The sequence below is a fragment of the Orbicella faveolata genome, unplaced genomic scaffold (assembly GCF_042242905.1).
Source record: "Orbicella faveolata isolate gen_17 unplaced genomic scaffold, um_ofav_v1 contig_48, whole genome shotgun sequence".
NCBI classification, from domain to species: Eukaryota; Metazoa; Cnidaria; class Anthozoa; order Scleractinia; family Merulinidae; genus Orbicella; species Orbicella faveolata.
The window spans coordinates 9,225,042-9,249,768 of NW_028301578.1; the positions used below are offsets into that span (position 1 = coordinate 9,225,042).

Consider the following 24,727-nt stretch of genomic DNA (forward strand, 5'->3'; position numbering starts at 1 on the left):
GGACTAAAAAGAAAAAAAAAAGAAATAAAAGCAATAATAAGAATGAAAATCATACAAGGAAAGCCATAAAGATGATTTACTAATCTAGCAATTGTCGGATAGGAACGTACTACGACCGATCAATGACTGTCGACAAACTTTATACCAATCTTATAAGCCTTACTCAACATGCACATTTCATACCCTATGAAACTTGTAGGAACAATATTACTAAATTACTAAGGCCTTATCGCTCCTACAATATCATGTTTAATGCTATTTTCTTCTAAAACCAAGTTCTAAACACAAAACATGTCAAGTATTCAAACAATCAAAATGAAAATGTACATATATATCTGAAAACGTTTCAACCCCTTTAGGGATTAATTTACCAAGTTCTGGTTCTTTTTCTGTTAACGCTCCTACAATATATATTAATTAACAAAACAAAACTTGTCAATTGTTCAAACAATCAAACTCAAACTGCTCATATATCTGAAAACGTTTAAATTCCTTCGAGCATTAATTCAATAAATTCTGTTTTCTGTTTCCAGTTTTTAATAAATACAATGGCGTTATTTTTTCTTTTCCTGGGCTTTAGTGACGTTCCTGTCTCTTTATATTAAGGACGTTCGCGCTGATTGTTGGTGCGCATAATTACTGCGCACGCAAATAACGCACAATCCCGCACACTTCATGTATCGAGCATGCGCGTTAGGCAATAAAACTGAACAACAGTGCTATTGGTTACTGCATTTTGTGTGGATTTAACGATCTTTGACACTCGTTCTACCGTGTTTTAAGCTCTCTCTGTGCCACGGCTTTAAATGCTTCTTCAGTGGTTAAGTTTTTTGAAAAAGGATCGCAACATTTGGATGACGCAACAGAACTAAAATCCTTAGAGATCATGACGAGTTTCTTGCGTTATTTTTTTTTTTTTAATATCGGTATTTTTCCATAAGATATAGCCCTGGAATGAAATCGGTGACCTACTCATTACATGATGGCAGTTAAAGTTTGAAAACAAAACAAAAAACAAAACAAAAAAAATATGCATTAGTAGATTTTCAAGCCAACGTCGTTAAATAACGCTCTAAACCATATATCCTTTACTGGTATCCGGCGAATATACAGATGAGCCAGAGCGGACAGGTCTGGGGTATTTAGCAAGGTCGTCGCATTTCCCTTTCTCTTCGTTTTCCTCCAGTTCTGTTTGCGTCTGGTTTATCCCGCTGTGGATCGTCTTCAGGTCAGCATGGCACCATCGGCACAGCTCAGAGAGAGACGAGAGCACACGGTCCAGTAGGCGAGATAACACACCAAGACACAGCACACAACACACAGGAACACACCCAGGACACAGACGACTGGAAAGACAAAGACAACTCACAGCTGCTAGGACAAGAACGCCAACAGTAATAAGGAGGATCAGGATTTCCTTCTGGAGACCTATGGAAAAAACAGACTGGAATTTCATTAAAAAATGTTGAAGAACCTCATGTCCATGAAATTGTTGCTCTTGAAAGGTCACGGGGGCAGTATTAAACAATGAGTATCGTTGTTCCACATTTGCAAGTTTATAAAGAAGAGGAATTAAAGAAACTTGCTGTCAGAATTCAGTCCGATACTTTTCAGCACGTGCACGTATGCCGTCGATGCAAATACATGTAAAATTACCGTACGCGTGTTTGCTTAATAGCATTTTATCTCACTGATAAAGATACCGTATGTTCAAAAGGACCGCAAGGATCAAAAAGCTTTGTCCTTCAAGCACACAAAAAGAGTATAAAAACATCAACAGTGTTTTTCTGTGGTGCCGATTGTGATGCCGTACAAAATGGTTGTAACCTTTGAGCAAGTGGACAAACTCCTGAACACTATCCAGTCACTGTCACTTTGACGGTATTTAAGGAAACTTATTCTGATTTATCAAAACAGATCAAGATGTCCCGAAAAGCTACAAGCTTAGTCACAAGGGTTAGTAAACGTCATCCTATACGTATTTTGCCCCTTCCCACCACTGTGCAATGTTGGCATAACACTTTCATCTAACACAACTTTGCATTTTACAATTTTCAACCATTGAAAGGGGGAATAGGGGTGCTGACTCTTATCCTGTAGGTACTGTAGTTATGATTTCACGTTTTTGCGCATTTTCCAACAGAATTAGTCCATAGTTGTAGTTTAACTAATTTTCGTAATTAAGGAAAGCAAACATCGCTGAGCTTCTAATTAACAAGTGCATTAATTGTCCACTGCGTGCGAATTAGTGGATGGTCTGTACCATATCGGTTAGCTGTCTGTGGTGCTTACTTTATATTATAAGAATGAATAGTCTTCTATGGAACTTTTTTATCCAGTCTTTAACAGCATTCTCCGTAAAAATGAAATCAATTTTTAAATAGTGTCCCCAATTAACTCGTGTTTGGCGACAAAAACAAAAGACGAACCGACAAGTTTCGCCTACCAGGTTTAGAAGTTGGTCGCGGCGAGATTGTAGCAGGTTCTTTTGTAGGATATGATGTTGTTGCATATGTTGGAAATGTGAAGCTTCCGGAATTGTTTGGGGCATAACGGTTCCTTAAAAGGGGATCCTCAGACGTTCCATACAAAATTAACGACCAGCTATAAAGTGTACCTAGAATAAAGAAACACAGCGGAAGCATTAGTTTTAAGTCCTCTTTCATAAGGCACTATGTGATTCAGAAGGCTGCAATCAGTTTAACTAATGAACCAAACGACTAATGTACATGAATGAAGATTTAACCCGCATTTTTATGATCAGGTAACTTGAGGTTTCTGAGGTGGAACATAAAAGGAAGACAATCAGGCGTGGTCCAAAATGCTTTCGTTACAAGTAGAAAGCACTGTGTACTAAGAACAAAAAAACAAAACAAAACAAAACAAAACAAAATAAAACAAAAACATGTTTACACTATTCAGTTACTGTACAATTTAACACTAAAGGAATATTTCGAGATGAAGGTCACCGATCTGTACTTACCCTTAGTTTGGTACCTCCTATCCAAATTTCCAATTTTCACCTTCCATTGTCCCTCGGGATTCTCTCCCCAATGAAAAAGGGTAGCGATAACCCAGTTTGTAAGATTTTTAAATCCAGTGAAGTTGTCAAGATGTCGCCGATTAGTCAGTGGTGATTTTGTACCACTAGGAGCCTCCAGCTCCAGCTCCAGATCTCCTCGGCGCGTGAAATCAAGATTTACCTTGACCTGAACATGCTCCAGGAATTTTATCTCACAGCTAGCGAACGTTACCGACACCTCAGAAGGGATTGGTCTGTAATTGAAAGAAGAGAAGCATCGTTATTAATATTTCATACATATAGTAACAGGCTTTATGTCACAACTACTTAATTTTGTTTATATACATATCACCAGAAATCTGCATATCACGTCAACAAACTTTTAACACAAACCACAGACTGAGTCAAACCTGTTTTCATCTTGACCTTTAAACTCGCATCTTCGTTGCTGCGGAACTGTTCTCCAGTGTTTGGCCAAGTGCACCATCATGCCAGCATCCATAAGTCCAAAGCCATAACTCGCGCGGAAGGCTAAGCCAGCTTTGTTCCTTACCCATTCTCCATTCCCTAGTGGGACTCCCCCAGGCGCGGGTCTCGCGCTTCTGGCTATCACGTGTTGCACGTCTCGCCATGTTAAGTCGGGACTGTAAGACAAAAACTAGTGGTTTAACGATCATCACACAAAATAGATTAATAATTCTGCTTTAACATAACTTCACACTAGAAAATATCAACTTACCAAAAAGTAGTAAACGTAGTAAGCATCAGTGACGGTAAATGATATTCTAGAGGAGTCTTCCCTTGTTTGCGATTCAGAAAGAAATGTGCTTCAATTTTTTTCTGCTATTAAGTCAGTTGTATCAAACACGTTCTACAAGTGCATGATGTTGTCAGAGCTAAAACTAAGGACGGTTTGGAACTGATCACTCTTAAAGGTACAGAATGTTAGGGTCGCTTACAGCGAGGGCTGACACAAAATTTGATTTATTTTCCTACGGCACAACAATGGCCATTTAACTGCGAGGGGAGGGAGGCAAGTGTGGTCGACAGGAAAGGGGACGGGAAGCAGAAAGTTACGTTCTACCATCATGTCACCCTCCACACAGCAATGTTCACACTGAAACTCAGAAATAAAATCGTCAATTACTTTGCTTCAAGTGTCAGTGCAATGAGACCTGAAGCCATCGTTGCCGCTGCGGACGTTCCTCCAAAATTGTCAACACATCCAGACTGTTTATCAGCGGTTATCTGCATGAACGGAAAAATAGGCAAACGAGAGAAAGAGATTAACTCAGCGCAGCTATTCTTTATTTACAACCCCTTTAATTAACTGATAACTGGTTTTACAACGACACCACAATTGCATGGGGTCCAGACTAAAATATCCCTTCAATGTTTTTAAATTCAATTTCAAGCTTAGACCTCGCAGCTCTCATTGTACACAGCTTAACACCTTACAGTTTAAGTTCGTAAAAACAGACCTTGTTAGTCATTATTGGGTTTCATAAAAGGGCCAAATATCCAGACCAAACAACCAATACCGTTATATACAGTGGAATGAAGAGAGTGCTGTGCTCAGAGTGTACTATTAATTAAAAAGTTTACTAGTTTTCACAGCCCCCAAAGAGAAGGTTACTGGCCCTTTCTTCTAGGGAAAAAAGCAAAGAAGCCTTTTGGGATAAGGGGAGAACTTTAAAACCTTTCATAAGCTGACAGTTGTTTCACTCACAACTTTTCCGTATCCTTTCCATGTGTCTCTGCTGTAAGTTGTGGCCATGATTCCAGGGCAGTCTTCAGCATAGGTTTGATTCGAACCATCTTTGTTTAAACCGGTGATTGCAATAGTGTAAATACTATTAACATAACCGTTATAGGCACAACTGTCTTGAAAAACGCCGCCATTTCCAGCTGCAAAGAAATAAATAGCACCCAAGCCCCTTCTACCCTGAAAAAAAAAAAAAAAAAAAAAATTATTTTGTTTCCTTTGTTGTTAGTGGTTGTGTCTCCTTTTCCTTTTGTTGTTGTTGCTTAATTTTCTGAGAGACTGGTAGAACGTTCTTGCTTATGGCGCTTCAAATAAAGTAAGATTAAGTCTGAATACAAGCTAAGTGGCCCATCAGGTTGGTGCTCATCCCGGTTTCTGTAGCATAAGTGACTAGGAGTATTTCTACTCCCCCCTGGATGGGATACTAGTCCATCGCAGGGTTAACCCCCAGCATTAAGTTCAGCGGTACTCATTTACATGTATACACCTGGGTAGGGAGAGGCACTATGAGGGTAAAGTGTCTTACCAAGGAACAGAACACAATGTTGTCGGCCAAAACTCAAACTCGACCGCATGATCAGGTGGCGAGCACGCTAATCATGAAACCATGACGACGCCTCCCTAGCCCCCTCCCTATATCGAAAAGGTTCTTTTGTTTTTGGTTTCTTCTTTTCTTTTTTGCTTTTGTTTTTGGTTTTGTTTTTGTTTTTGTTTTTGTTTTTTTTCTGACAGAAATAAAACCTATCGACACCAATCCTCTTTGTTCCATCTAGGCAAAATCTATCATCCTCCATGATTCTCTGTTCAGTGTTATTTGCCAGCAGGTCGGTGGCTTCTCTCAGCTAAATGGCTTTGTGTTAATTTTTTTTTTTTAATATCAATAATTGTTACATTACTCTTATTACAAAAGTATGTTAAACTTATACTCAAAATGCACCTTTTTAGCCCCATTTTTTAAAGCTTGATTGGCCAGCACTCCAGGACCTGCAACCTGCCAGTCCCTATCCCCTGGTCCCCAGCTGTTTGAGTAAATATCAACCATTTCGATTTCGTCAAGCAGGGCAGCTGACTCCGTAGCGTCTGTTGACCTGACACCAATATCGTCATCGAAAAGTCGAACTCCTGAGGTATGGGAGATTGAAAGTTTGCAATTACTTTTGCTCTTAGCCTCTTCATTAAAGGCATGCCTTACATCTATTCTCTCTCTCTCTCTCTCTCTCTCTCTCTCTCTCTTTTTTCATTTAATCTCTATTTAATGTACACTTGATACATATATCTAATAACATCCATTTAGTTCAAATTAGTTAATTAACGGAGAGTATTTAACAGAGAACGAGATTTTCTTTCTACTTTCAAGGCTTTTTTGCAGCAGCTTTATGGTCCACGAAAATTGGTTCCCTGCTCAGGGTCATCAAAATCAGCCCACTTCCAGCACAAATCGTCAATTACTTCATGATCTTGGTCGGTTACTTTGATCTATTACGGTATATGTGACTGTCTCAGTCTTTGGAAGGAAACGCAAAATCAACTACCTACTTCAACAATAAAGTTGCCAACTCCAAAACTTTGTGACCACCCTAAACTGCTATTAAGTTTCATGGGCTTCTAGTCGACTATACATTCTTAGGGTATGCAAATATTATGGATACACTAAAGATCAGCTTAGTAAACTCTTCGACTCTTTAATAATGTCATTATTTCTGTATGGATTAGAAGTGTGGGGCTCCGCCTATCAAGGCAAATATTTAGATCGGATTGACACTTTTTTCGGCGAGCCTATCGTTTTGGCTATACAAATAAGATCATTTTGATATCTGATGTTATAAAGAATAGGGACAGTGATCTTTTCAAAAGAATCACAAGTGACACTGGCCATGTATTATATGACTTGCTCCCACCCAAACGTAACAGAGCTCTTAGAGAAAGGGGCCATGACTTCATACTCCCTAAGGTAAAAACGGAACGATTCAAACTGGCTTTTGTAAATAGATGTCTTTTTAGATTTATTTCTTAAAATTTTTCTTGTAATACATATGATAGGTTTTATCTAGTTTACCTTAGTTTGTTATTGATTGTAAAGCCACACGTATGTTGTGACTGATTTCTTAATAAAGAGTTCTACTACTACTACTACTGGAACAAACAACTACTGCTTCAAATGTCTTTTAAAACAGATCCGCCCGGTAGTAAATTCTCTTTTGATTCATGTAGGAACCAAATAGAATCCAGTGATATACTAGACTGAAAAATTCAAATTCCAATAAAACTAAAACAATTCTATCTCCTCTCTGCCTTAGAAGAACGCATTTACAAGTAGATGTATTTCGAATACTAGCTGTCTTTTTAGATACCATGCGAACAAAAAAGTCAATCAAAACTGTAAAAATAGACTGTAAATTCCGCTATGTCGATTCTATTTTCCTCTACGTCCAATAAAGAAATTCTTTTAGCGTAATCTTTTTCAGAAAGCAGACAGAACAGGCTGATTGAATCCTCCAAACTTTATTTTTACTAAACCTAAGTTCTAATCTATTTTATTATTTTAAACAGAATTGTAATTTAATGTATTGGAAAAAGAGTTTTAAAAATAGAATTAAATAGACTACAGTGTATAACCTGCAATGAGTTCTTGCCAAATAGCTTTTTTGTAAAATAAACTTAAATTAGTTTAATATTAATAAATAGTTAAAATAGATCTTATATATGCTTTGAACAGAGTGTAAATTTATATGCTTGGTTTCCTAAGGGAACTACCTTTGAAGATGGCTTTCATGGGGCCAAAAACCTGAAAAAACCCTCTAAATCTTACATCATTTATCAATGTACCAGTATCAAGATAAGGGCAGTTATTCAGCTTTTTGTAAGCTATTCATCTTGACCAGCTCACTTACCTACAATTTTGGCATTGTATGCCAATCCCACACCACACAAGTTGTTATTAACTGCTCCGGCTATAACCCCAGCACACATGTTGCCATGCCATGTCTTATCATGATTTCTGATGTACATGTATTTCTTTCTTTCTTTCTTTTTTTTTTTTTACATCATTCACAATTTATTAGTGTGGACAGGGGGCTGGGGCAGGAGCTCAGGAAAAGAGGGGGCAGAGTGGTATGAAAGAAAAAGGGCAGGAAGTGCGACTCTTAAGAGGGCAGGAAGCGAGAAGGAAATGAAAAATGCTAACTTTCTTCAGTTATTCGTTCATGAATTAGAATAGATCAGTATACAATTGAGTGTCGAAAGTAGTAAGGCAAATATTTTGGTTTTGACTTTGGTTTTACTATCAATAATGGTTTAAGATTGGGTGAGTAGTCTAATTGGTAAGTAACTGACTTGGTTTTGGTTTTGCGACACTCAATTGAAAAACTCTCTGTAATTATATATCACAACCATGAATCCAACAATGTTATGTGACTTGCACTTGCACCCATGAATTTGTAGCGTTCTATATTTCAGAACTTGTGAACATTCATCCACAGGCTAGAAAACACAGCCTTACTTCTGGTGAAATTGTACACAATTTCTGTCCAGAACAAATTTAGTAACAGGACTGGGTGTCATCCAATTTGTTCTGAACTGCCCCTGAAGGGTTGTCCAACTTTGCTAATCATGCATTTGACTTACAGATCAAATTGGATTTCACAAATTCCTAACTATCATTTCTTTTAGCAACACCCCTATTCTACTAATAAAAGCTTGCTACTGATACATGCAAGTGCACTTAGCAATATGCTAGCTCCCATCTTTCAATATTTATGTGTATCAAGGTTAGTTTGATGTTGAGCTAGGAAAAACTTGTCTTGTTCATTTAAGAGTAAATTCAATCCCTATGTTGAGAAGATTTAATCATGCTACAGTTCACAGTTTGGGTACATAAACACTTCAAAAGAGATGGTGCCAAAAAAGTGCATCTGTTCTCAAATAAGCATCCCCCTGGAAGGGGGGTACGCCCTGTATACAGTAGGTATATGTGTGGCCTCAAAGGGTATGGTTTTTCAGGTGTTTTGATCATAAAATAGGGTATTGATTTTTGCCATTTTGGTCATAAATAGGGTACTGTAGTTTTTTGCACTCTAAGACAGTATGCTTTTAAGATTAGAAGTTTACAGCAATAATTGCTGTAAACTTCTAATTAATTTAACACTGCTCTGAACTAGGAAACTAAATTATATTAAGCAGGCCTGAAACAGGGTATTGATTTAAGGATTGCATCATAAATAGGGTACCAAATTTTGGGTCGGGTCATAAATAGGGTGAGGAAAATCACAGATTTTGGTCTTAAATAGGGTAAGGGTTTCGGGAAGCGGGCAACCCACCCCCACCCAAAGTTTTGGGAAGTAGCACCCCTCCCCCTACCCTCAGGCCTGTCTCCAATTGTATATTACTTGAGCAGTACTGAAATTTGATCCAATTATTCTGAAGGTAGATCTTAAACAAAAACCAAACCAAAATAAGGCAAAAACATACCCTGACAGTGTTCCTCCACTCGAAATTGGTACTGGATTATTTTCTACATAATCATAACTTGCAGATGCAACCTAGAAGAGAAGAAATATTTTTAAAACAAATATCTTTCTCAGATTCGCTGCTCTGTTTCCTATTTTCCTTTAACTTACGAGAAGACAGCTAAGATTATGAGGGATTTGATTTTGACTTTGAACACTATAAACAGAAGCATCATTATTTCATGTACATGTACATGAATCATATTGGTATACGACACAGCCGTCTTTGCTTGAGAGAAAGCTATCTAGACCCAGGCAGATTTTCTTTCAAAAAGTGTGTAAATGAGTGGAAAAAGTACAGGTGAGTGTTTAAAATATAATTTGCAGCCCAGTTGCTGAGATTGGTATGGGTGGCACTTTGGAAATCTTTGCCAGAATTTGTTTACTTTGCGGTGGAAATCTGCCATCGCGCGCCTTTGCCTAGTGCGACCGCAGGTTTTTCGCTTTAGCAAAAACTTTGCGAACCGGCAAAACATCAAAGACGCCGTAGTGCTTGGGTGGGGCAGGCAGATTTTCGAAAAGTCGAGCCAAACAATGGGAATCACAGTGGTAACTGTCAACGCTTGTCACCGTAACATGAAAAACGATACGCGCGGGAAGTTCAGTTCTAGTTTGCGGTCTTTCATCATGAACGAACGAGGCTATTATTATAATTCCGCACAACTTCAAGGTTTTCAAGGTTTTTACGGCGATAGCATGGAATACCCGCAGTATGTTCCCGTCTAACATGACACGACTGGAAGAGGAACGCAGCCGAGCACTTCACATGCGAGCATTGCGCAGGAAAACACTCTACCGGAGAGGTCTATGCAAGCAAGTGCTTTACAAGCGTCGTCGTCTTCATCTTCCCAATCGTCTCCTGATCATGAACCCGCTGATACTGGAAAACAATCTTATGAAAGATGGTCAGATAACAAAAAAAAAAATGCTAATCAACCTGTGGGCCGAGAATTTCGATCGCATCAACAGCAGTCAAGCCGCAAAGCTTGGGATGACATCGCCAAGCAAACAGATTTGAAATTTGGTACTGACAATTATCTCCCACTAGTGCGACCCTCCGTTTCTGTCTAAAAGTTTTCCTTTCCGGTTGCGGTTTCAAATTTTTGTGTTTTTTTAGCTGACAAAGATGAAAACTTTTCCCAAGTGCGACCCATACCAAAGAGGCAGATCAGAGCCATAATGGGCAACAAAAGTAATGGGACACTTGGCAGTCAAATTTGATTTCTGAGCACCTCGGTGAAAACATTTCTCTCCCTCCCCCTCCCCCCTTCCCCCCTTCTCCCTGAAACAATGTTGATTTTGCTATTTCAGATCAGACCCAGGAAAAAGAAAAAAAAGGGCCTAAAATTCAACATAAGGCAGATTGATATGCACACAGCTCTTCAATTGCTAGAACTCACAATCACCTGTACTGTTCACGACTGTCATTCTAACTGGTTCAAAAGAATCTAGATTAATGAATACCAAATTACCACTTAATGACCAAGTTTGCCATAATTACTGTATTAGTCAATTAGCTAACAAGTCTCCCATTTGCTATTCTCTGTAAAGCATATTATTAGGCCCAGATTTTACAAACTTGTTGAAAGTCTCAGTCTCATGTAGATGTTAAAGAAGGGTCTTCCATAAGCCTCAGATTTTGCCATTCACCACCCCCAGTGTTAATGTAAAGAGTGAAAGGAAACTCAACAATTCGAAATCAGTACATAATTAGATGATCAAGTTCAGGATGATTCCCATTAACTCCATCATCAAGTACTGCCACCAGAATTCCTCTCCCTGTGTACGTCGGCCAAACTGAAGTGATGTTGTATGTTGGATATTTAGGTCTCTCCTAAAATGAGATTCAAGGAAAGATTCAACATAAATAAGAGAGATTTATAAATCATTTAATGATGTCTATATACAAGATGTAGCTTGGGTAAATTAAAACAGTTGACCAAACAAAGTATTGCATACTCCTACAGCAGCTGTAGTCCTATAGTCCTCTCCTTTTGTATTGCTTTTGATATCTACTTTTAGTCACTAGGACAAAAACAAATTATTTTTCAAAGCTGCTGGGTGCAGTTGCTTTGTCTGCATTCAGGGTTCAAAGTTATTAGTCACTGAACAGTTCAGAGCTGTTTCATATACATCTATTTTCTTCGCATTTTATTCAGCTATAATGAATACAGGGTGTAAAATTATTTTTAAAACTCTATATTTTAATTACTGCTAGCAGCTAAAATTAGCCAGACCTTTTTGTTGAAGACTCACCCTGCATGTGATTGACTGAACAAATTTAGTTGTTGCACTACTGAACTTTCTTGTTAGGAACTTAAAGTGGCTATGAACCACTCAACTTGGAAAATGGATCAGTAAGCACTGGCTGTTTTGATGCCACTGAACTGGGTTTTTAATGCATAAGGTCACACAGTAATGCAGGTAAAAATGAAATTCAGGTTAAAATGATTTTAACCTAGTTTGATTCTCAATTTCCTATATTGTCTTCTAACCCTAATTAATCATGATCCATGAATAATTAGGGTTATGAGACAAAGAAAGGAATTTCATTTTAACCTGAATTTAATTTTGACCTATAACATCTTATAAAATTCATACAATTATCATATATATTGAGCCAGAGAGGTGAAGAATGAAGCTAATGCGCACTGGCCTTGTCAAGAAATAGTACAAAATGTAACAGTAACAGATACATAAGGAGAATTGTGGTGCTGTAGATTAACATTCATGAAGTCATCCTTGTTCAAGATGTTATCACAAGGAAAATAGGGCTTCTTACCTAATCACTACAGCTATTACGGTAAGCGTAGTACTGGCCAGATGCGTGACCAAATATTAAAATCCCTGTATTTTGGGTTTTCCTTCTCTAAGTTATATTTAACAATTATTCACCGAAGTGGAGGTAAATATCCATCACTTTCACCGACACTGAGGGTCAATAATTGTTTTAGTATATACCACACAAGCTAAATAATTAGCAGACCAAAACGTTATTTTATGTGTAACAAACGGTCGGAAATTTTAAAATCTCTCACGCCGGCTGCTTGGAGGTGAATAGTACTTGCTAATCACCTCTAAGTTAACCAATCAGAGCGTGCGAAAAGCACTATTCACTTGTGTGGTGTATACTAAAATTATATATTTTGTGTTCTTCAATAATATTTCGGTGCCAAATCTTATTACTGACAGCTGCATTCTCTTTAGCTTAATTAGCCGAATTCCATTGTTTCACTCAACAAATATAAGGTTAAAAATGAAAATAAAATAATTTGAAAACAAAATAAAATCTATGTATGTATGTAGGTAGGTAGGTAGGTAGGTAGGTGGGTAGGTGGGTAGGTGGGTAGGTGGGTAGGTGGGTAGGTGGTTAGGTGGGTAGGTGGTTAGGTGGGTAGGTGGGTAGGTGGGTAGGTGGGTAGGTGGGTAGGTGGGTAGGTGGGTAGGTGGGTAGGTAGATAGGTAGGTAGGTAGGTAATATTTTGCAAAAAGAATGGAGAGAAAGCTTTCTTACTTTTTAAGATAAAAAGAAAAACTATTTTTGAATTTCAGTGACCTCTTACGGCACGTTGACACCTCTAATTAAAATTCACCACCAGTTGTCACATGTAATGCGAATTACGGTGTGACGTTTTATTTGTGCGCGCTGTTCTCGATCTGGTTGTTTCATCGCAAGTTAGCTTTCGTTCTTGTCAATTTTTTTTTTTTTTTTTCATCTCAGGACGAAAACGCAGGAAAAGTTCTTGCCCATTTTGGACCCGCAGGTTCAGCCTCGAACAAGATCTTTGGCTCTGAGCGACCGTGGGTCGCACTCTAACCAAGAAGAATGGTTGAAGGAGCTCGAGGACACTAGTCCCGCCAATAAAGCTAAAGGGCAAAATACAGCAAGTGCTAGTCGCACGAAATTGCTGGAGAACGGACGCGATTCCAAAACTTCCAAAACGAGAGAGTCAAGCGTAGATGTAGATGTACACAATGTAGACCTCGAGATTTCCTCTTTTTGGCTTTACGAGGCATGGTTTCAAAAAGTGTCTGGAGAACGAAAAGCCTGAACTTAAGCAACATAATACCAATGCCGCTGACGAAATCTTTTAAGTAAAAGAAATCCCGGCAGTTTAACTTGTAGTTTGTCGCTTCTCGGACGATTTCACTCACGTTTCATTGCGACGAGTTTCGCGCCAGAATTGTAGTCATCTGTTTATTTCAAGTTGTCATAACCCATTGTTGTGGTAAACTGACCCATGGCGACAGCTGTCCGTGCGGGGGGGATTTTTAGCACCTATTCAAACCAATTTCATAAAAGATTTTTCTCTTTTTCTCCATAAAATAAAACTGCATATAAGGATGAACATTTTTAGTTCTTTCGATGGAATTGGCTGAAAATCGGCAGGTATGTTTCAAGATACCTCCTTCGAAAAAGGGTGTCGGGCTTTGTTTAATTTCGCTTCCGTTTCAAAGTTATGGCCTCTTTAGTAGAAGGAAACGTCCCCACTGAAAATATCAAACTTTAAGACGGTGTAGAAAAAAAAAAAAAAAAAAAAAAAAAACATCTGGATCGCAGATTCCCTTTTTGAGGGTGATGTGTGAGAAAACATTTGCGATGTTAATCGTGCCACTCCGATAATTCACGCGCGGAAGCGAACTAGTTTAAGAGAAGCAGTGTTTCTGGGTGTTTCTTTTAATATCACTGCGACAATCAATTTTTAGAAAATTTTAAAGATATTGTCGTATTCTACAACTATTAAGCTTTCAGAAAATGTACAGGTTGATGGGGTTTTCTTTCAAAGCGCCAGCGTAAGAGTGCGATTTCCAAACACTGTCAATCCACCTACCATGATACCTTAAAGGATATTGAGATGAGCAAGAGATGTACGCTTTAGTTGTATAGTAAGTGGAGAACCTGAAGTTCATGCTCAACTGACAACGTGTTCAATTTAAAATAATGTTTTTCATTTTGTTTTTTGGAATTTTGTTTTAATAAGGTTTCAAATAATTATAGACTTATAACAAACTGGAAAAAGGTTCATAAGGCTATCCAGTTGAAACTGTCCTTTTCGTTAAGTACAACATTAGTCTCACCAATTGTTGCTGTACCAATTTCCTCGAATTTGACAGCTTGACGTAAGCAACAGGGCTTATTTTTTTTAAGGAGAGGCCTTCGTTTACAACACGATTTGTATTGGTAATAGGACCGAGTGGAGTCCAATTCGGTCTGGTATCACAAGAGCTAGTGATGACAAAATCAGTTTATCATGAGTATGATTACAGACCACATTGGACGACACGAAGTCTTATTACCAATTAATCATAAAAATTACAATTTCCGAGAAAAGAAGAATAGCCAAGTTATGAAAGAAAGGGAAAATTTGCATTAAAATACCTACAAAGGAGATGTAAACACCGGGCCTACTACCGGCAATTAGGCGCTAAAAAAGCGCGCGCACCCACGTAACTACAACTTTGAATGTGATCGGCTCACTAAACTGTCCGATAACAAACTGTCCAATGACAAACTGTACAATAACAAACTGTCCGATAACAAACTGTCCGATAACAACTTGGCAAGTGAATTAGTGGAAAATAGGAGTTTTTTAAACCAATCATAATCGAGGAAATTGTAATTTTTATGATTAATGAAGAAAAGGCAGCATTGAAGGACTGTTTGTTGGAAGCGGAAATGGAATAATCAGCGCGGTTATTTATCTAAATATAACGTGAACTGAGCAGGTCCACTATAATATCAAAGCTCTCAACCTAAGCTAATCAAATACAACAGGTGCTAGGAGTTTGATTTCCTGTTTGCAAAAGTGTATACGCTCTCTATTCGGAGTTTTGAGGAGCTATTTAGGAACTTGACATTAGTGACGATATTTTAAGTAATCGAAATAGATATCCTGCTCAATATATGTGCTTGATTCTTATCTGTTAACGGAAATGGAGCTAATAATTTGCAAAATTTTCAGACTACACGGCGACAGGGTCAAGGTACATTTCAAAACTTTCGGTTGCTAAGGCGTAGATGTGATAAGAAGCAATTGTGAGAATTTTATCAAAGCTCTTTTCCTTTTCTTCGAAAAAACACGGCTTTATTTTGCTTTGAGCTGCTTCCAGTGGATGAGGGAACTTAATTTACAAACCATCACTTAGGTATGCGGTGAATTGGAAATAGAATTTAAGTAAATTATTGTCTCTTGTGCTGTATATGCATGTAAACTTGGCGAATGTATTTCTAAAACTTAAATGTTTCAATTGCTTAGTGACAAATCATATGAAAAGCGTTTTAAGCACGCGTTCTGCGTGCTTTGTATTCTTGACATTATTCAGATGAAGAGTGCTGTTAAGCAAATAAACGGAAAAAAAAAAAAAAAAAAAAAAAAAAAAACTACAAGAAAGGGTTTTTGTCAACCGGTCACAAATACTGTAGCCCCCATAATGAGGCCATCAGTACTCAAACTTTCTCTTTCTGTTAGATCCTGACGCGAAAGTTCTTCAAACGACAATGGCCAGTATAGCCGACGACGGAAACAACACCACAATTCAAGAGTTTTTCTGCGGACACGGAATAAATGAATTTCATCAAAAGATATATTTTTCAGCATTTAATATTGTCACATGCATAACTGCATTTCTGGGAAATTTTGTGATCATTAATGCTCTCGAAAAGGTGTCATCCCTTCATTCGCCATCAAAACGTCTATTTCAATCTCTCGCGAGCACAGACCTTTGTGTTGGCCTCCTTACACAACCTCTCTACATTTATTCCACGTTGATGCCTCCGTGGCCAGCAGACTTCGAAGGCTGTTTCTACACGCTTACCTATTCCGGCTTTCCGCTGCGCGTAACAGGTTTTGCGTTTTGTAATGTGTCATTGCTTACAACAACCGCAATAAGTGTGGACAGACTGCTGGCTCTGTTTATGGGGATAAAATACAGAAGGGTGGTGACTTTGACGCGGGTACACGTTTTTATTGTTTTTTCTTGGCTTTTTGCTTTTTCTATTGGGTTGTCATCATACTTCTATACGCTACGTGTCACTATTTCCTTAAGCTGTATTATAGCTTTACTGTGTGTGGTTACCTCCACAATCTGCTACATGAAAATTTATCTCAAGCTTCGCATCCACCGTGCAACTGTACACAATCAGCAGAATAAATTGGCCGGGAAAGGTATTCCAATAAATGTTGCACGCTACAGGAAGACAGTGTCCAATGCATTGTGGGTCCAATCGACATTATTCGTTTGTTATCTTCCATATGGTATATTAACAGTAAAATATCTTTTCACTGGAGTGGATTTAAAATCTGATCCTGCCTGGCATGCCACATTATGTCTGGTTTTCTTAAACTCATCCCTTAACCCATTTCTGTACTGTTGGGGGATGCGGGAAGCGAGGCAAGCAGTAAAGGTCTTGGCGAGAAAGTGCTGGTGCTTCGCAAATTAGCCCTCGGACGTACAAGTAAACTCATAACCCCACCTTGGTACAAAGGGGTGAAACCTCTTCTCTGAGTTTTCGTTCTGTTAAGGCACAGCTTGCTCCACAATATCACACAATTTTTGTTGGTAAAGACGTCAAATGACATCAAATGACGTCATTTGATCCGCTATGTTCTTCGCGACTATAGGAGTGCCTATCGCTTAAGGAATACTAAAAAAATATAGCTCTTCCACAACCTCGCTCTGATTATCGAACGAGACTTTTTTTTTTTGCGTAGTAGAGTTTAGTTATTGATACAACTTACGTATAGAACTAAGACTAAACTAAGTCGTCACAGTTTAAGTCATTTACATTTTTGTACACGGCCGCCATGAAAAGCAGTTGTTATTTCGTTTGGAATTTTTATTCTATGATTTTAGTTAGGGAGAGAGATAGCTAGGTGAGTATCATAAATGGGCTGGTGAAAATGCCGTGGACAAATAAAGTTATCGTACCTTAATGAAGAAAACTGGAATAGAGAATTAAGTAAACATAACTTGATTTTTGACCAGACCAAAGCAACATGAAATTGCTTCGCCTCGCTTGTTCGTCCGATGAGAATGTTTCTCGAAACGTACCACAAATTGAAAGCAATCATTTTATGTTATATTAGCGTAGTTTGTTGTGAATAATTACATTAAGTTATTTAATGCAGTTTATTGTATTTATTTTTTTCCAATCGGTGCCTGTTGAATTACAATATGGCGTGTTTCATATTCCCTTAAATTATTTGCTGATACTGTAATACCCGCATATGAGAACCTAATTTTTATAAATCTATCAGGCTAGGATTTCCATCTTGACCCCTCAGGAAAAATGGGTTCTTATATTACTACTATTCATAAATCAAACAACACAAGCTCTTATCAGTGGGCAATGAAAACAAGTCAAACCCCTTCCACTGAATGGGCAACCTTCGGGACTCAGTAATTTTACCAAGCGTTCTAAACTAATTTGTTCTAAAATAGTTAAGCTTTCTTTCATTGACGTGATCCGTTAGTACAAAAGCATTGAGGGAAATAAAATAACTGAAAGTAGCGTTTGTATTACTTTAGATCGCTGTGATTAAGAAGTGATGAAGAGTTGTTTGAAGTTTACTGGAAAAGGAATAATGAATTAGCAATTAATTAAACTTCTATGACAGTGATCAAAGAAATTGTCAATAATTTCGTGTTAATAATAATAAACAAAGGCTGCGAGACACTTGACTTGTAGGTCTCTTTCAATGTAAACTGTGAAAGCGGCTACGAATATTATAAATTGAAGTAAATTAGGCCATGTCCGATATATCAATATTCAAACATGGCTCCGAGGCCTTCAGGACAAAAGTCGCATTTGTTTTATTCTATTTATTTTATTTTATGTTATTTTTCTATCCCTCAATTACTAAAAGAGACTTGGATAAAAAGAAAACATTACCACTTTTACAGGTTTGTCCTGAAAGCCTCAGAGCCATTTTAGAATATCGATATACCGAGCCTGACCTATTAATCCAAAAAGGAAATGAAATGCATAAAGGTACTGACTCTACAATGCTGCTCCAGAAAACAATAGAGGACAAGTTTTGATAAAGCATCAAAACTTGGCATGTCAAAACGTGGTTGCTATGTCAATGTCAAATAAATTTTGCTACAAAACTTTTCGTGACGCATAAATGGACAGCAGCTGAAAGTTTGAACATCAGAGACTATAATTATCCTTAGCTCAATATCACGTGGAAAAGATGTATTGGGGTGGTATCCATCCACACAAAACCTCCACCCACGCCTGCAGGGCACCTGATCAATATTATAATTTATATTCAGAGCAAACAACTCAAATGATTGGCTGGGCACGACAGGTGGTTTCGATCTAAACAAGAAGTCTTTTTTTTTTTTTCTATGGGAAGGGGTAACCACAAGATATTTTCATTTGCAATTCAAATACAAACGTTACTCACCAACTTGGCGTTTAACAGCAAAATACGCAACCGGACCTGGTTGTCTCGGATCGGCCTTGTCATGCACGCCTTGTTTAGCACCAGCTCAGCAAAAGAAATAGCTTTTGCAACTGGCGAAATGACTGGAGATCAGTGTCTGGATGAAATTGAGAAAAAATAATCTATTTTACGTTAGGTAGAACATAGTAATTCTCCTCGCATATTGCACAGTAACATTTTTTCGGTATTACAAGTCTACCATAAGACAGAATCAATGGCTTAAGATTCCTTTTTATCAGGCAAAAAAGGAAACAGTTTAATAATTGTGAAGGATTGAAATATAAGGAAAAAAAATTGTTAATAGTTTAATCGTTTAAGAAGGGGGTTAAAACCAAAAGGGTCATGCATTGTATAAAATAGATAAATAACTCGAAGCATTCAAAAGCCATTTTTGCTGCAACGAGTAGAATCAGGAAAACTTCAAATATTTACGTAGGCATTAAATAAAATGACAATATCATACGCAAATAAAATTACACAAAACACTCATTAGTTATCTCCCTTTAATAAGTTAAATAATTGAAAACGTATTATATAGGAGCGTGGATGGCATGATTATATTTTCAAAGTTTAGAAACTGCCGGCACGAACAAGCAACACCTCTATTTAGGGAAAGATTGGGAGTAATTTACTCGTTTTTAAATTTTAAGTTTGGACTTTCAAAAGTTAAAGTCAGATCTTCAATACAATTTAATTGTCTCTACTTGTCTTAATTTAAGACAAACTTTATCCAAGATTTTGCTTGTCTTTAATTCTATTAAAGCGGACCGAATCTTGATTATCGCGTTTTCAATTTCAAGATCGCTACTTGCCACGTAAGGAGCAAATTTCTACTTTGATGCCTTGCTCTTGGCTCCAGCGTGTTATTTTAAATCGAAATTTTTAACAAGTTCATTTGACATGAATGTTACGTTTATTCAGTTTTGTGCTACGTGTTTCTAGATAAACTCAACTAAGAATACAGCTAATAACTGACTGGTTAATTAATTGTTATTTTTTGATAAAGAAGCATTGCGGAAAGTAGTGTGAACTATCGTTTCCCCTTTTATCTCTCATTTTTTCAACCTGAATTTGTAATATTTTAAAATACTTTTAATTATAGACAACGCCGTGGCCGTTAGACAATGGAATTTCTCACGCAAAAATCGCAAACTGTATAAAGTAAAACGAGAACAAAGCAGAAGAGCCTGAAAATAGTATATCTAGAATCCGCCAAATCAATCGAGTGGTACCTTTTGTGCTAAAACGGATACAGAAGTTAAAATATGCAACGAAATCAAGCATTTCCGGTGTTGTTGCTCAAGAAAAAAACACTCGAAATGTATCATTATTATTCATGCAATGATATTGATGAGTAATAAATCGCATTGTTATGTAGGGAGGTGCTCAATGACATTGCAGTTTTGTCAAGAAGGGCAAATTAAAAATTACAAATTTATCGTTCACACTTGCCTTTCACCTTGGTATATTATTGTTTGGAAAAAAATGTAGGTGTTTTGCAATGAATATTAGTCTATAGCAGACTTGAAAGCTTTAAACAAGGTTGCATGGGACTAAGTAATTAGGAAAAAAACCTCTTGTTCCGTCAAAGCTCAAGACAAATAGAAATGCAAATAGATTCCCTGAGTATTACCGTTGTTTGTAGACCTGTTGTTAAACTTGACCGTGTCATTTATCTCCGTATAAGATCCTGGTCCATAGCAACAATCCTAACTAGAACTATAATTCCTTATTTTCTGTCAGGATCGGACAGATATCAGAGAGAGTGAGACATCAACCTCCAACATTATATGTCCTTGGGGCTTTGATACAGGACTTAAGGAACATTAACCACCGTGGAAACTATCGAAAGAACAAGAATTGTAACAGGAAAATGGCAAACCAAACTGGAAGGGAGAATGGCACGACAATTCAAGATTTCGTTTGCAAGATAGTTGACACTAATGCAATACCTTGGGAACGAAAATTTATTCTAGCGTTCAACATGTTAACCTCCATCACCGCATTTTTGGGGAATTTTTTGATCATTATTGCGCTTCGAAAGGTGTCGTGCCTTCATTCGCATTCCAAACTTCTCTTTCGTTGTCTAGCGTGCACCGATCTCTGTGCGGGCCTTATTACACAGCCTCTCTACATCGCTTCTCGTTTGTATTTTCATTCGCCTTGCTATCGTGTTTTGTCCTTCCTCGTGAACACGACATTCACAGTTTTTGGTGGAATATCCATGTTTACTGTGACTGCCATTAGTGTGGACAGACTTCTCGCGTTGATGTTGGAACTAAGATATAGAAGAATAGTAACCTTGAAAAGTGTCCGTGTCTTGGTATTTGTGTTTTGGTTATCCAGCACCGCCGCTGCAATGATGTTCTTTTACGACAGAGCTGTTGCCACAGGTATCGCCAGCTTGGGTCTCATATTGACCACTTGTGCCTCGATCTTCTCTTACACGAAAATTTTCCTCACAATGCGACAACAACGATCTAAGGTACAAAACTATTCACACCAACGTAAACCAGACGGGGGAGGAATTCCACTGAATAGGACACGGTATAGAAAAACGGTGTCCAGTGCACTATGGGTGCAAATGACGTTACTGCTATGTTATATTCCATACGCTATAACTGTTGCAATATTTGCAGTCACTGGGTCAGTTATGCCATCCCTTGACCTTACGTGGCATTTGACGCTTTCTTTATTCTATTTTAATTCAACACTGAACCCATTTCTTTACTGTTGGAAAATAAGGGAGGTTAGGCAAGCAGTGAAGGGCACAATCAGAAAGCTTAACTGTTTATCGAGTTAAATATGTCGCATACCGATGTTTCGAAAGAAAGTAATTTAGCAGTCCAATTTCATAATGTAAAGCTAATTATGTGACTGCAAAATGACATTGTCGTTTATAACCAGACTAATAGACTTTCCTCCAATTGGAAACTAGTACCATGCCGAGTCCCTTATCTTGCGTGCTCGTTGTTTTATGACGTAATGCACATCAAAAGCCGTGATCCTTTAATTTCCTTTTGGCTTGTAAAGAAATACATTGAGTTTCTATTTTTCTTGCAAATAATTTGATTAATCAAAACTGTAACAAAATTCTCGAACGTGATTGGCCATCAGTAGCCCGATTTGAGCATTAGGCTGATTTAGCAAGAGAACGGGAACGTCACTTGACGACGGCGCGGGCAGTACAAATACCCATATATGGTCAAATTAGAACATGATCCAGGTTATTCCGCGCGCCCTGCAGTCGTCATCTGACCATATTTGGGTATTTGTACTGCGCACGCCGTCGTCAAGTGACTTTCCCGTTCTCTTGCTAAATCAGCCTAACAATTGGACAATGTACGCGTCGTGCTTGTCATTGGACAGTGCGCGTCATTTTGCGCGCGCTGTTGCGGTGCACTTTATTGAGTAAACTGCTGTGTTTTTCAGCATTCATAACGACGTTAAATCGTTCAGCGCTCAATCGATGGTTTGTTCGTTTCTCGAATTTTGTCGTAGTTTTGATTAATTGGTAACAGGGCATCGCGTCGTCCAATTCAGTCTGTAATCACAATCGTGATTAACAAATCGGACTCCCGCTTCGCGGTCGTCCGATTTCGTTAATCACTCGTATGATTACAGACCGAATTGGACTCCGCTCAGTCATTAATTTATTTCATTTGCACTGCCTAACATTCGCTACCCTAACTGCGAACTAAGTTGTAGAGTAGACTATCGAGCGAAATTAGGACCTTATATACCATCACTGCATGGGTAGTTTGGAAAATCGTATTTGCAATTATGAACTAAGTAAATGATGGGAGATGATGACAATTGCTGAATTTGCATTCTTTGTAACTCATAACGCAATTCATTTTTCCGATTCGTTTTGTTTTGTTTTTATTTTGTATAACTACGGTTTTAATTGTTAATCGATATAATATATTATTTAGGTTCTTAGGTTTTACCGAGGCTTCAAACAGTTAATAAATTGTCGCCGATAAGTAGAGGGGTGTGTCCCACTGATAGGTTAATAAAGCTTTCATTGATTGATTGATTGGGTATTTGATTGATTGATTGATTGATTGATTGATTGTTTCTAACCTGTAAAAGTACAAGTATCTTTTAGTATCAATGGCGCGAGTAAAGACCAAATGAGATAACGAAGACCTCCTCCGATCAAAGCTGGTCAGAACCTAACTATAGGGATGTTTCAGTTAAATCAAATTGACTTCATATTTAATGCTTTTTAAAACATCCAAAGCAAAAATCACTAGTGTGTTCTCAGAAGGTCTGCTATTCATAATAAAAGTAATTCCTCACATTCAGAACTTTCTTGCCATCAGAAAAACAACTGAGCCTCTGACACGATCTTCTGGATGAAAAAAGTGGCTTAAAAACGTCTCTTTGGCGAGCCATCGACTCATTAAAAAAAAAAAAAAAGGTTTAGGGATAACAATCTAAAGGGACATTAAGACTTCTAACAGTAAACTGAGAGAAGGACGAAGAATGGCGAACTTATCATCAGATGAAAGCAGCACGGCAACTCCTGACTTATTTTTCACGACAGGTTCTTGTGCAGCGCATCAAAAACTACTTGTTTTAGCAGTGAACATTTCTTTATCTGTCACTGCATTTCTTGGAAATGCTCTGAATATTGTTGCGCTTCAAAAGGTGTGGACTCTTCATTCGCCATCAAAGATTTTGCTGGGTTGTCTTGCCGGCACCGATCTCTGCGTGTGTCTCATCACATCGCCTCTTTTTGTAGCACATACAATTTCCGAAGAATAGTCCATGCTTTGTCACTATCTTTCTACACTTTTTAATAATTTCAGCATGATTTTGGGTGGAGTATCTCCGTCAAAAATAATTGCCACAAGTGTAGACAGACTTTTCGCCCTGTTGTTGGGATTGGGATACAGACACCTCGTGAAAAAAAAAAAAAAAAAAAAAATAATAATATATATATATATATATATATATATATATATATATATATATATATATATGGACTTTTTGGGTCTTAGGTATGCTCAAAGGCCCTGCCTGGGATCTTATTACAGCTTATTGTTTAAGGGCCCCTCCAGGGATTTTGTTGTTTGTCAACCCTTTAATGCTCCAAAGGCCTCGATTTGGGATTTTGTTATTAACCTTGTCCAGCGTAAACGTAGGTTTCTTCTGCTTATCTTTGCAAACTATTTTTCCCGTTATATTTACCGCATTGCAAGAGTCCGTTTTATCTATTTTAACTCTTTTAGTTTTTAGGTTGAATTTAACCTAGTTCTGCAATTATCACGCTCTATAATGTAATTTATGCACAGTATTGTATTCTTTTCGTTTGGTCTATTAATTATCACCCTGTATGACGCAATTTATAGTACAGCATTGTATTTCTCGTTTTGCATTTTCTTCCTGTATTGTATTAATCACGATGTATTAATAGCACAATATTGTATTTTTCATTTCGTTACGTAATCTCCCACACTGTAACCGTATTTAAACTTAGTTTTCGTCCTTTTTCTCTTGTAACTGATGAAGGTCTAAGACCGAAACGTTTTTCTACTAAATTTTTAACTTTTTAACTTTTTTTACCGTCAGAAGTTGTCCGTCCTTGCTTTATCAAACGTTTTTAAATTCATTTTTGCGGTGAGGCTTGGACTGTGAATCTTCATTGATCCTCCTGACGCAGTGGCATTCTTTGTTGGCTTGAGGCATTTTATAACCGTTTTATATATATATATATATATATATATATATATATATATATATAACCATATGAGGAAGTAGCAGATCCCATTAAAATAGTGCTCAATACACATATAGTGTAGAGCTGAGTATATGAGTAATAACGAAGAGGCAAGATTTGCTGTTACTCCGAGTTTCGTGCTTACGCACTCATCAGACAGTATTTAATGATAAGCATTCCTATCAACTAGATATATATACACGGTATTAAACAATAGGCTAATTGCTGGACTAGTTGCATTACAATAAGTGATAG

General features: G+C 37.6%; 3 protein-coding genes across 3 annotated transcripts; 2 read left to right on the forward strand and 1 right to left on the reverse strand.

Annotated features, from left to right (window-relative positions):
- Positions 1-232: 232 nt before the first annotated feature.
- Positions 233-6,014, reverse strand: LOC149096431 (endoprotease bli-like). The gene is made up of 7 exons (XM_089281324.1): positions 5,725-6,014; positions 4,752-4,967; positions 4,170-4,270; positions 3,433-3,666; positions 2,984-3,276; positions 2,447-2,617; positions 233-1,428 (listed from the first exon to the last, which is right to left on the reverse strand). Exons 1-7 carry the CDS (start codon positions 5,827-5,829, stop codon positions 1,073-1,075), a joined length of 1,476 nt encoding a protein of 491 aa, XP_089137450.1. The 5' UTR covers positions 5,830-6,014; the 3' UTR covers positions 233-1,072.
- Positions 6,015-15,747: 9,733 nt separating this feature from the next.
- LOC149096432 (adenosine receptor A2b-like) lies at positions 15,748-17,972 on the forward strand. Its single transcript, XM_089281671.1, has one exon. The coding sequence runs from the start codon at positions 15,792-15,794 to the stop codon at positions 16,731-16,733; it is 942 nt and encodes a 313-aa protein (XP_089137797.1). The 5' UTR covers positions 15,748-15,791; the 3' UTR covers positions 16,734-17,972.
- A 2,485-nt stretch (positions 17,973-20,457) lies between these two features.
- LOC149096433 (trace amine-associated receptor 9-like) lies at positions 20,458-21,582 on the forward strand. Its single transcript, XM_089280632.1, has one exon. The coding sequence runs from the start codon at positions 20,618-20,620 to the stop codon at positions 21,545-21,547; it is 930 nt and encodes a 309-aa protein (XP_089136758.1). The 5' UTR covers positions 20,458-20,617; the 3' UTR covers positions 21,548-21,582.
- Positions 21,583-24,727: the final 3,145 nt, after the last annotated feature.